Source organism: Spodoptera frugiperda, chromosome 25, assembly GCF_023101765.2.
Source record: "Spodoptera frugiperda isolate SF20-4 chromosome 25, AGI-APGP_CSIRO_Sfru_2.0, whole genome shotgun sequence".
Classification (NCBI taxonomy): domain Eukaryota; kingdom Metazoa; phylum Arthropoda; class Insecta; order Lepidoptera; family Noctuidae; genus Spodoptera; species Spodoptera frugiperda.
The window spans coordinates 6,986,317-6,999,474 of NC_064236.1; the positions used below are offsets into that span (position 1 = coordinate 6,986,317).

General features: G+C 37.0%; 1 protein-coding gene and 1 long non-coding RNA gene across 5 annotated transcripts in view; one reads left to right on the top strand and one right to left on the bottom strand.

The window, feature by feature from the left end:
• The window catches only part of LOC118261815 (uncharacterized), a 123,330-nt gene that overhangs the window by 6,470 nt on the left and 103,702 nt on the right, over positions 1–13,158 (top strand). The window contains exon 2 of the long non-coding RNA XR_004782448.2: positions 1,555–1,696. This is a non-coding gene — a long non-coding RNA (uncharacterized LOC118261815). The remainder of the gene's footprint in view (positions 1–1,554; positions 1,697–13,158) is intronic.
• The window catches only part of LOC118282310 (uncharacterized), a 122,098-nt gene that overhangs the window by 5,894 nt on the left and 103,046 nt on the right, over positions 1–13,158 (bottom strand). For 2 of the 4 annotated variants that reach the window (XM_035572706.2, XM_035603454.2), the window contains exons 8-15: positions 5,197–5,472; positions 3,968–4,160; positions 3,113–3,241; positions 2,441–2,675; positions 2,003–2,179; positions 1,479–1,687; positions 1,273–1,385; positions 81–167 (exon numbers count right to left, since the gene is read on the bottom strand). In XM_035572706.2, the coding sequence (XP_035428599.2) occupies positions 81–167; positions 1,273–1,385; positions 1,479–1,687; positions 2,003–2,179; positions 2,441–2,675; positions 3,113–3,241; positions 3,968–4,160; positions 5,197–5,472 (1,419 nt within the window). Of the gene's footprint in view, positions 1–80; positions 168–1,272; positions 1,386–1,478; positions 1,688–2,002; positions 2,180–2,440; positions 2,676–3,112; positions 3,242–3,967; positions 4,161–5,196; positions 5,476–13,158 lie in introns of all 4 variants that reach the window. The other 2 variants (XM_035603529.2, XM_035603373.2) reach the window with 1 other exon arrangement.

Consider the following 13,158-nt stretch of genomic DNA (forward strand, 5'->3'; position numbering starts at 1 on the left):
GGACAACTGCCTTAGAGGTATGAACATAATTTTTTGTACACCATGATTAATATTGTAGACTTTAAAAAGTATTTACTCACTTTCTCAGAGTAGCAAATCATTTGCTTTCCACCTCCAGGTTGAGGGGCTGGCACAGGCCTGTAGCGCGCGGGTGCAGGGCAGAGCGTCTGAAACAATTATTGTGTAGATTTGTAGAGGCGATAGATAAATAAAGAATATTTACTTCAGTGTTTTATAGGCAATATAAAGACTTCGCAATATGTTATAGATCAGATTAGACCTATAAAAACACAATTAAGTATGATTTCGATTTCATGAATCATGTATGACACTAAACTTTAAATAGTAACTGCTCTTTTCTACTTATGTAATATCTAATTAACATTCGCGCAAGTTTGAGGCATATTAAAAAAAAAAACAGGAAATAAAAAAAAATATACAGAAAAGCAATGCAGAATAGTAAGAATTCACACTCAAATCTTACTCGAGGCAAGTTACTTGACTTGAGGCCACTACTTTGTATGGTTCAAGAGAAACTCGTTTAAACTTTGAGCCAAGGAACAGCTAAACTGAAGTTTACTTCTTAGGTGCCAACGGTATTCTTGGTTTTCAAGAATAAGTCGGGACACTAGGTAGTTAACCCGTTCACACCTACTAATTAAACTCAGAAAAGTTGATCCTTCTCCTTCCATCACATTAATTAAAATTAAGCTAGCGAAGGTGCAGCTTTGAAATGAATTCGCAGTGGTGTTTCACGAGATAATAACTTGAATCACGGTGCCTGAGCTCAGATGCAGCTTTATGACTAACTGTTGCCCACAACTTTACCCGTGTAAAGCCAAACTTCACGTCGTATCGTTCACGTAATCCGCTTCCAATGTAGGTAGGTATAGTTTTCAATTTGCCATAGAGAAGCTATTTAGTAACTTTACTTTTGTTTTATTATGTTGCTAAAAGTTTGAACTGTTTTCGTTCTTCACGTGTGATGTAGGTAGGTAGGTAGGTAGGTAGGTAGTTAGGTAGTTGAGTAGATTTACTTGTAAAAAACTTATTTGATGACAATTGAGTAAAATGCTTGGCATACCTAACACTAATTGCTAGAAACATTTATTAGTCGATATTATGGCAGTAGCATTAAAAAAGTCGCGAGTAAGCAAAATAAAAGTTGACAGGTATTTTTCATTGGTATTTAGGTAAATACATGATATTTAAGTAAGTCGCATTTTGTAATAAAACAGTTAGGAAGCAGTCGTAGAAAAAATAAGTATTTACCTGCAATTGAAGCGCATGTGTGTAGTGCGCTCGCTGTGGCTGTGCTGCGGCCGGCTGTGGCGTGCTCGCACCGCTGCGGGCTTGCTGCTGGTAATACGAGTGCATGCGGTTGTCTGTGGATAAATAATAAATATCGTTAGAAAAAACCAAGTAGGTAGGTACATAGTAACTGTTAACACGTTTGAAAATTTTCGGGTAAAACTCACAGTCGTTAGCCTGCTGCCATTGCTGCTGACCGTAGTCGGCATGGTGTTGGTAGTGATAGTGGGAACTGTATGGCAGGTAAAGCAGTTGATGGTGGCTCCGGATTGGTGGCGGAGACTCCGGGCGGCGGCAGCGTGGCACAGCGCGCACCGGAGATGTCTGCTCCGAGCTCGTTTGGGAGCTGTATAGCTCCTGGCTACTGTCCGAACACCTGGAAGAGGTAAGTGCAACTTCTATTATAAAGTTCACTCATATCCTGCCACGGGACCCCAAGGATCTTTGAAAGACGTGTAAGAGGTAGGTAAAGAAGTCAATAGCAGAGGCCCGTTGAAAAGAATTATAGAAATGAAATGTATCGTATATGAAGTCACATTGAAACAAACGTGTTAGCTAAGAGCAGTGCTTCGCAACTTGCAACTGGCTTTCTTTAAATTAAATCATTTAGTAAGGTGGCTTGAGGCGATAACATCTTAGGCCGTAGCCACTAGAAAGGCTTTAACAATTTTACTTTTCGAATGTATCTTACCCGATATTGGCGTAGAGAGAACAGTTGCGGTACATGCTCTCCTGCTGCTGCCGCTGTTGCTGATAGTGTGCGTAGGACGCCATGTTCTGAGCGTGGGCGTAGCAAGCGTCCGAGTGCTGCTGCGGCACCGGAGTACTCTGGCACGGTCGCGAAGGCATATAGTCGGACGATTTGGACCTGAAGCAAATAAAAAGAATAAACATACAATGAAAGATAAAATAAAACAACGGCAGAATTTAAATGAACCGTATTTCTACTACATTTTCTTCCGTGGCCAAATTGAATCGAGATTCGCAAATCATGCTGCGAGATTGGTTTTCCAAAGTTCGTCCGATCTACTAAAGCTTGTAAAGAAAGGAGTAATTCTTAATTGGAATCTTAAATAGCAAAAACTATGTAGTAAATAATTGTTTAGGTACTTAGTAGTATATTTCTCACCAGTTTGAATTAGCACTAGTTCTGCTTTGTGGCCGTGAATTAAGATTGGCTTCAGAATAGTAAGGCCAAGAATAGTTGGAGTTTGTGCGTTGGCAAGCGTGTGAGGGCGGCATTTGTTGCGGCGTCGTGCCTGGAGATGGCTGCAATTCGTTCTGCATCTGTTGCAATATATCGTCGGATGCGCCAAGCTGCTGCTTTATAGCAATACCGCGAACGGCCGGTCGGCGGTGGAAACCTAAAACATGTTCAGTTGTTATATGCGAAAAAAAGAAACCATTAAATTCCACAGACAGATAATAAAAAAGAACACAGAAGACACCGAGCGTATCTGCAATGAAAAATGCATTTTCTGCTTACCATTTCCACAAAGGAAAACATTTCAAGTTCCCCTAACAATAAAATATCAGTGAACTGTAATGTACAGTGCAATCGAGCGACGCATTCCCCCGAATGAAGTTAAAAAGATAGAAAATACAGTCGACTTAACGTGTTCTAGGATATTCCGAGAATTTTACTTTAATCTCGGCTTAGGTTTGGTAAGCTAGGATCTGTTCCAGGTGGCGCGCTGTGGGGCTTTGTAACTTTTATATTTAAAATGTACATTTATTTGGCGATATGAATAATAAATGAAGTAGGTTAATTATGAATGACGTCGTCTTTGTTCATTTATACCGTAGTCATCATGCTCATCGTCGCTGCTGACGGGTTGTGACTCCTGGCCGTATCGCTGCCTCAGTCTTTCAGTCCTTGGAGCAGTAGCCCTAGCGAAAGCAGCCAGACCGTCGTCACCTTCACCAGCTCCTGATGTACACATATACAATTTGAATTTGTCTATAGATATTAATTTGTATAATAAGTCATCTTAATGATATTCCTTAAGTGTGCTATTAAGTGTAATAATTGCATACATGGCTAAACGTCATAACTGAATTTGAGCCACACTGAACGTAAATAGTTTGGATAACTGTGTAAAGTTGTTGGTCGTGCGGGCAAAGTTCGCGTATCCTTGTTCACAAGTAACAGAACAGTGCAGACAACGAGATGAATAATAAATTGATGCTTTCGCGTTTCACTCTTTCGGTCTTTCGCTATTTTATTTTGTATTGGATGGATGGACCATCGTTTTAATCAATTTACGAGATAGTTTTTGTTTATTTTGTGATGAAAGAGGTATTCTCTTAAATTATTGTACGCGTAATCTATTAGGTAGATAATAGAGTAAGATTAGTGTAACAAGTAAAATAGTTATCTACTTGATTACGATGTTATTTTAAAGGTATGTGGAAGTTATGTTAAGTTGTAGAGCTCTTACCTCAAAACATGAGAACTTAACAATTTGAAGCCAATTCAGTATACATCCCTACTGACAAAACACCATATGTACATAGTTGCAGCAACATAATAGATTGTTGAATAATATCAAAATAGTTACGACCGTTTGGTGTTTATTAGAAAATACTTAGCATAATCTTGTATATGGTGTTTGGTAAAGTGTGTGTTGCCCGGCCGACAGACCTGATCGCTTACCGGGAGTTCCTGCGACTACGTCCGGTGCTGGAGCGTCTGTATGCTCCTGTAAGTCTAGGTTAGTGGCTGATGATGCCGACGTACGATCTCCAGGTGGTACGTAGTAGAAGCCCTCGTGATGAGCTGCACTTCCCACGCAGGCGGTCAATGGCGCCAGTGTAGATAGGAACTGTCGCCTCGGTTCTGACTTTGGCTGTGGAAAAATACATTTTTGTAGACAAAAATAAAAAATGTAGTAATGTTACTACTCGTAGCACTCAAAGAAAACAGTGTACTTCTCATTGTGTGGTTGTCTAGCATTATAATCCGACGTAGAAAAGCAAGCGCGCCTTTTTATGTACATTTTTAAATTGTTCCATGTTGTTGAGTCACGTTCTTTCTGATAGTTTTCGCGTGGGTAATAATTGAACAGCACACGGTGCATCACAAGTAAAAGTTGAGTTTAATAGTTTACCTCTAGTTCTTTCAGTCCTCTTTGTAAAGTTTAACTTCACCCCTTGAAAAACTTAAAATTGTAGTTTCTCAATTTTACACAAGTTTCTGTCATGTGAACGACCATAAGTTTACTTGGAACCGTTCATTTTCCTTTTGAAATTTATTTTACATCGGGAAAAATATATTTAGAAAACCACAAGAAAGATAAAAATAAATAAATTGTGCAAACTACTCTTTAGCGGCGAAAACCACCGGATACAAGTACAAATGCATGCACACACCATCAGTTTTAATTATGCAGTCAAACTATTCAGTTAAATCGTAGATCCATACAGCCTACACACCTTACGATTTGAACCGACACCTGACGATTAAACGTAACAAGTAAACTATACTAATATGTAAAAGTAAGTTGGTGCTTATGCAGTGTGAAAGGTTTGGAATTTTTTATCGTCATTATACAATAATGTCGAATTGCTTAAAACCTAAGCGTATAATTAGAATGTCTAGTATGTATGTAATGTTAAAATGTGTATTACAGCATGAGATAAAAGTTCAGTACGAACATAAGCTAGTTTTATCCTGAGCGCTAAATTAAAACGCGCTGCTTTCCCAGCATCAAATTACCAAGCCTTTGACACATTTCCAACCCCTCTGGCCGCGTTAATTATTCACATACTTAACCGTCGTAAGAAAACAAGAACAATTTGTTATACGACGACATAAGACAGTTTGATTAAGTAGAGAAAATCTCATACACCCACGGTGTTTGTCATTTTCACAAAGAACCTTACCTTTTGGGGCTCCTGATGTACGTCACCCAAGTCGGGGGGAAGCTGGCGTGTGGGCAGAGGCACTGATATTGTCGATGACGACGAGCTCGACGATGCGCTGCCGAAAGCTTTCTCGCTGTTCTTGTCAATGCTATTGTAGGACTTGTCGCTCGATTTGTCACTGCTGCTCGACATCTTGTCGCCAATGGCTCCGGCGGGCGATGCTCTCTGCTCCTCCGGCTCATCCTCGACATCACAAGTCAGTAAACGAATGCGCTCGGCGAGAGACGTCGTTTCCTGCTGGAAGAAGGACGTATTGTTAGTCGACAATACTGAGCAAATTGTTTCATCGACTGCAAGACAATGGTAACAATACAAGTTTCCCGTCTCACGTTGTATGAATTGCCAACGACGATTCTTAGTTGGGAACTTGCTTCAAAAGGTTTGAATGCTTCATGAATAGCTAGAATACTGAACTAGAGTATCCTCTAGAATATTTGTAATTTCAATAAGCGATTCATATAGGGCTTCATATATTGTATTTATAATGTTACGCGGATAACCTGTAGCTCAAGATAACACGAAACTTTTTATACTAGCGTCTATGCATAAAAACCTCACCTATCCTGTAAGCGTAACCGACATGCACTTGACAAGTTTTGTATAGGTACGGTGTTGAGTGAAAATGCAAAACATTTAATAAAAGTGAATAAAGCTGTCACGTTGCCATAAAACGGACATGGACGTAGAAATAATGCATCGACGTGAATAAAAGCAATATTGCTTGTGCACTTTTTCAGTCAGTTTTATTTATCCAGTCGGGCGTAAAGAATTAAAAAGTTGAGCTGTTGCTCCATTTGGTCGTGTAATAGGGATGATCACGGGGTATGAAAATTCAAAATCTATTAAGTCCGTCCGTTAGGTTAGGCAAAAATATTAGACACGTATTTTTTATTTTGTCGTATAAGAAAAAAATCTTAATACGCCGAATCAAAGTTTCGGAGTGGGAACAAATTCGTAACTTCTAGGTATGTTTTATACGTAGAAATGACATATTTGCTCCCACTCCGTTTGTTCATCTACCCTATTATTTACCTAGACTTGCCTTTTAATAAAATAATCCTTTAAAAGTTTATTTTACTTCCTAGACACATACGGACATAAATAAACATTTAATTGAATAAACCACAGAACGTATTCGTTAATTTTTATCCCAATAATGTATCTGATTTACACTCAATTTAAATTTCAAGGATAAAATTTAACAGGAGTGAGTTCAATCCACAATTATTTTCACGTTCAATTGAATCTGGAAGGCTCGGAAAATCGAGTGAAATAAAGTAAAATAAAGATAGCTAACAAGTCAATTATCGGTAAATCCCTATTTTTGTTACTAATAAACAAGTTAAGCACCTTTTCATCGAGCGCGTGAAAACTGTGAACGACATAAGTATGCCATAGTTTAGCTATTTCCAAAAATAAAATTGTTTTACTCAAGTAAGACCCGCTTTTCTGTACAACGCTGTATCTAGTTCTCTTCATTTATTTTTAAGTTTCCTCTTAAGTTATGTTTTACAACAATGGTTAACATATTTATGTGACTCTTTTAGGGTAAGTACTTATGTCTTAAGAGTTGTCGTTCGCCTTTGTTTCTTCCTGTAAACATATAAAATGCCTGCCCGAGCTACTCGTATATTTTTTGGTTCCAACATTGCGTTTCGTTTTCAGAAAAATATTTATGTATTTGGTTGAATTAAATTTAAAAAGAGAGGTTTTTAAATAACTAGCTTCCATAATTTTCATCATTATTTAATTTAAAATGCGAAAGTGTGTTTGTTTGTTTACTTTTTTAATCATACGTTATCAGATTATATGAAATGTAGCAATTAGGTATATACATTTTAATATATAATTTGTTCAGAATTGAGTACATTTCTTAGTAATTTGTACAATGGGATGGTACTTAGTATCTACCGAGAAATCGATATGATTATTTATGCAAACAATAACAGGTATAATACATTACGAAAACGAAACGAGAGCATGTTCGGCGCGCTGATTGATTGGTTAATTCGCGCTGGCCAATCAGAGCGCCGAATCCGCTGTAAACTAAATTCGTATTAAGTGCTGATTATATCCAGCATTTACTTCTACTGGTAAGGCAAGGTGCAGGTTCCTTGGAGTGTCGTCCGTTGAGGTATGCCCACCGTTATTAATCTCTCCCATTTTATTCTTGAGACTGGTATTTTAATATTAAATTTTACCATTCTTTGTGAAATATTGTACGAATATTATTGCAGAGAAACGCTGCGAGAATAGGATCTGTGTACAATATTGCAGGACACTGAATGCTTCTTAAAATTGTAATGATGTAATTTAAGTAGTTTGCTTTTCGCTTTTGTCGACTACGATATTGTTACACAACGGGACCAGAGAAATTCTCTATACATAATATTATAAATGGGAAAGTGTGTGTGTCTGTTTATTTGTCCGTCTTTCACGATGAAATGGAGCTACGAATTGATGTGATTTTTTAATTGCAGTTAGTTAAAGTTACAAAGGCTACTTTTTATCACTTTCTACACGTAAAATGGGGGTGTAAGTTTTTATGGAGCATTTGTAAATTTTCTACTAATGTAAATCTATCCCTATCCTGTTAAAGAAGCGCGTACGAAGCCACGGGTGGAAAGCTAGCTATATACAAACGGAGACGACCTTAATCCGATAAGTAGTAAGAATAAAATGTCATTAACTGAGTTCAATCATATACTCAGGGTAATTCTAGACTATCGATGACATATTCAATTACATTAGTTGGAATGTTAATAGTATACACTGTGTACTTATAATTTATTTGATAAATGGTATTTCATAAGCATTTTTGTAGTAACTATGTTGTAGCTACGAATATAACATTTGTTACCAAAACCGGTAGTCAATACTGCCAATGATTTTCATCAAAAGTTCGCGACAGTCCACCGGTTAGACTACGATGGGCCTTCTCTACACAAGAGGGATTGCTATTATTTGCTATCATCTTCACTTTTGACAAGGAAGCAACTTCGAAGTCACAGTTTGAACGGTGCAGGTTTATTTGAGAGTGCCCCTACGACACTCGCGGAAATATTTGATAAATAAGAAATGCAGCAACTATTTAATAAGGATTTTTTAAGCCTTAAACTGCCATCAGAAAACTGTTGAAGGCAAATCTTCTACTAACGTAGGTCACCGGTGACCCATGTGGCAGTTAACGTGTTTAGGAGGGAAAATCGTCCAATGACTTCTCCCGCCTTGGGCTAGACGACAAAGAATAACAGACTCTTACTGACTAAAAATCACCCCGTTCCTACTCCTGCTTTTCTAGCCGTAACCCCGATAAACGCGCTAGGTATTTCGCAGCTCCGGATTTAATACGGATAGGATTTTATCAATACCAAGTCTTTTCATTAAGAGTAAACGAATGACGTATTCATGTGTTAAGATAAATTGACTGATATTAATTAGTCTCAATCAATCTGACTGTTTAGGTTTACGCCTTACGAGATTTATAGGTATACACTGCCATAACGATAGCGTTCTCCATTCGATTACCGACATACCCAAATTGCTATTGCTAATGGCTAGTTATTGCTATAGTTCCTGCATTAGTAAGCTGTTGTATTTGGGTATGATCATAAGGTCTAGTAGGCACGGGTAAATATTTGTTGTGCTAACTGTATAGTGGCACATTTTGTATGAAGCGTATGTGGCAAACTGTGGTAAACAAATCTACGCATATATTGGTTATTGAAACTCACTGTAATCTATCGGGTCGTTTTGGACTTTAATATTTATTACAAGTATTTCTGAATAAGAATTTCTGAGATATAAAGCTGAATCTTTATGAAAGACAGATGGAAATAAAGGGTTATTGGCACCAACACGTTTAATATATTGAGGTACTTCTCTGTTCAACTGGTGCCTTATGACATAATGGATCCGAATGTGCGCACGTGGCTGTTTTCAAACACTTCAAACAGTTCGTATTAATAAAATTCCTCGAACATACTAAAGTGGACTTTAAAAACTCCTATTCAAGTAGATATTTGTATATCGTTAGGTAGAAATACGAACACGTTAAACTATTATACCTTAATGTTAAACTATATACTTAACCTTTAAGTATATATTAAATGCCGGCTTTTAACTACCCAGAGTAGTTTATGTCGGCGAATAAAAATATTGTGAGGAAACATGGTTTTATAATTTTTAGTTAGAAGTTTGACATCGCCAATCGGCCTTAGCATGCGTGGTTCCCGTGCGTGTGCGTCGCGTTCCGCACGCGCTCCAAAAGCCATCAGACCACCAAAGATGGGGATGTTGCCTGATCCGGAGCTGCGGACTACCTAGCGGGTTTACCGGGGATCCGGCTCGAAAAGCAGGAGAAGGAACGGGGTGGTTTTTAGTCATAAAAGTCTGACACTACCTCTCGCCTCGCCTAAGGCGGGAGAAGTCATAGGATGAATTTCCCCCTCAGAAAAAAAGCATGCGTGGTTATAAATAAATGCTTCACCATTCATTGGAAGCCAAACGCATCCGTAGCAACATAGCCTATGCTACGTTGCATACCCCTGGTGGAAAAATACCTTAAAAGTGTTGCATCAGTTAAAAGTTTTTAGTTACAACATAACAGACTAACTTTCTTTTAATTAGCCAAGCTACGGTTGCTATAAGGTCTAACTAAGGTATACACAGGATGTGGCCATTCTGAAACTTTGCCGACTCTATGTAAATACTTATTTTTAAAGTCTAGTGTTTTTTTTAGTTGTTGTTTCAGCAAAAGTAAACGAAATTCCACCTTTTAAATATAATACTCGTGGTCTAACGTAATCCGAACCATTAATGATATGTTCAAACCAGTCTGTATGTAGGTAAATCTCTTTAATAATAAATCAATTTAATTTTCTTTTTGTAACACATCTACAAAGTGGCAATTTCGTGAAAATGTTACCAGGTTAATTGGTTGAACTAAAATAATAGCTAGAAGTAGGTTGATGAAGCAAGAGTAAGTAGGTAACTATCGCCGGCCTATTTAGAAAATGTCTCGCACTTTTCTCTGTAATTAGGAGACGTATTAATATGAAGGTTTTGTAAAAGTCAAAGCGAATGTAAAAGCTCTTAAAATGGAACCAGGTCAGGTCAGGTACTTCATGGCGCCGTAGTAACGAATCACGGAATGAGTTTGGGAGGCATTAGGTACGTATATGACTACGTAACAATACCTTCCCCCAAATTATAGCTTTGAGCCAATACCTTTGCCGTCAAGTAGGTTGAAATATTTGTAAATGTATTTCCAGATCACAAAGTGAGTTCTTAAGTATTGGTCTAAAATATCGATCAATAAATAATATTTTAATTAGTAAGGAAAGAGTCCCATTTTCCGTTACGACGATCCTGTAATTACGACCAGATGGGTACCCAACACCGTGCCACCGACCGCCATTACTTTTTAGCGTTTAGAAAGGTATAATACATTATAAATTTTATTGTACTCTTACTCTATACTTTTTTATGTATACAGTTTTTTACGAAAGCTTTATTTTTCATAATAGCTATTAAAATAAAATGAAGCATAGTTTGTCAGTATCAGGTAACGTATAATGTACACACAAAATTATCACTTTCCTACTAAACCGGTCAAATTATTAAGAAAATTCATAACATTACAGCCTTATAGGTTGTTAAGAGGACAAGCGAAATAAATGTTTTACTTGAGTAAATCTATTTCATAATTAAATCGTGTTTTATTTTCGTAGAACTACGTCGCCAACTTTACGGTATCAAAATGCAGAATTTGAAGAAAATTTGCTTTAATATCTGTTCTGGCTGCCCGTATATTACCGTATTACCAGGAGGCGATCTTATTACAAAACTTTTACACCAGGCTTTATTCTAGACTCTGATTTTACTGAGAATTCGCACAATGTATTTCGCTCAACTAGGGGATGCAATCGAACTTCTTCAGCTGCGTTGTTGACAGCTCAATTGTTCATCGAGGCAGTGCAATTTACTTGTAGTTTGAGTAAAAGAAAAAAAAACATAATAATTAGGTATAATGCCAAATTATTATAATTGTATTAATACGAAATGTTTGAACAGCCACGTGCTCACATTCGGATCTGTTTAGAATACTTACAATATTTTTTACCCGACTGCCAAGGAAGGGTTATGATAGGATTTTTTATTATCTACTTTAATCTTCTTAAGACAACTCTTCAGAGCCGACTACAGACTACACATTAGATAGAGACAGGGCTACCGCACTTATTGAAAAACTTGGATGTTTTAAACAATCTTATGTACATAGATATAGGTACGATATATCTTTGTAAATACATAATATACTTCACTACCTATGTGTTAACCTTAAACGTTAAATTTCATAAGTTTGATTTGCTTCTTGACCTTACCAGCTAACTTGATAATTAAGATGTTGGGAACCTCTTGCTCATCCAACCAAGAAAATGAGATCAAGTTTGGATCCCATGCGGTTTTATACATTTATATCTAAGTAAAACCAATAAATTTACTATTTAGGTAATTCAGAAATGGAATATCTTATTAAAGATGCACTCTACATACGTTTTAGAGTTGACGATCAATAAAAATGAAAAAAATGGCTATGACATACGGACATACGGACGGACGGACAGACAGACATGACGAATCAATAATTTTTAGGGTTCCGTAGCTAAATGGCAAAAAACGGAACTCTAAAAAGTAATGATACATTTTTGATGGCATGAAAAGTTTATATCTTGTTCTTTGTTAATTTAATTCAACAGTTAATTGCTATTTTATAGCTAGTTACAACAATTGTGAATGGAGATAACGATATCTTCACAATCACCCAGTTCTAAGACGATCTATTTAGATTTCGTCGCAGTAGCCTTCGTCACATTCCAGAAAAAAAAGAATGATTATGATTTATTACCTTTTTTCTTTGTGAAGTGGTCTCCTTTTTACAACTAGGTCGGACTCGGTACTAAAACTTGCCTCCGTAATGACGTACAAACTGCCGTCTGAACTCCTGAACTATTTGAATATTCGTCAATTTACGGACTGACCCCAACTATCTAGTTCAAATCAAATAGCTATCTAATGACAAAAATATACTACGGTTCGTTTAGCTCAAGACTTTTATTAGGTACGCTTGAGTTTAATAAGTAAAAAGCCTACAAATATTTAAAATTCTTTTATTCTTCCAACGGAACTGTTATGTTTGATTATATTTAGTGAATATTAGATAAGCACATCTATTTTTACAGGGTATAAAAAGGTTCGAAAATATCTGAGTAGTAGCACGGAGTCTGGAATTGTGCCCGGTATATGGCAATAGATTCAACTCAATTATTACATGGGACTTATAACTCAATAGCGGCAAGTGCCATTATATGCACCTCTGCCTACCTCTTCGCGTAGAAAAGGCGTGACGTTGCATTTAAAAAAAGGATAATTAAAAATAGCAGATTTTTCTTCAGTGTCCTCGTAACTATGAGTACCTACTAGTATTAGCTTTAGGACGAACATACGAGTATTTACATGTCTAATAGTGTAGTATTTACACATTGCATTGCTACTCTCTAAGGTTTATTTCACTAAGAGCAATATTTGCGATAGCAATTCAATTACCTACTACTATATAACTATCATGTTAGTTCCATGTTTGTTCTTTTAGTTCCATGAACTCGCATATTACAGCTTTTTCAAATTTCCACGTAGTTGCAAAGTCAACTGGAAACTAAAATGGACCGGAATAACTTTCAGGTAAATATCAGTGCGAATTACAAACTCACCATTTCTGTTAATTGCCGATGGAGCCAAACTACTGTAGTCCAATACTAGCCCAGCAAATAAAGCTTTGTGAGTTAGTTACTAACAACTAATCTGCACAGATACCGCACAATTCCTTAACATCAGAAGGTAAACAGTTAAACATGTCGG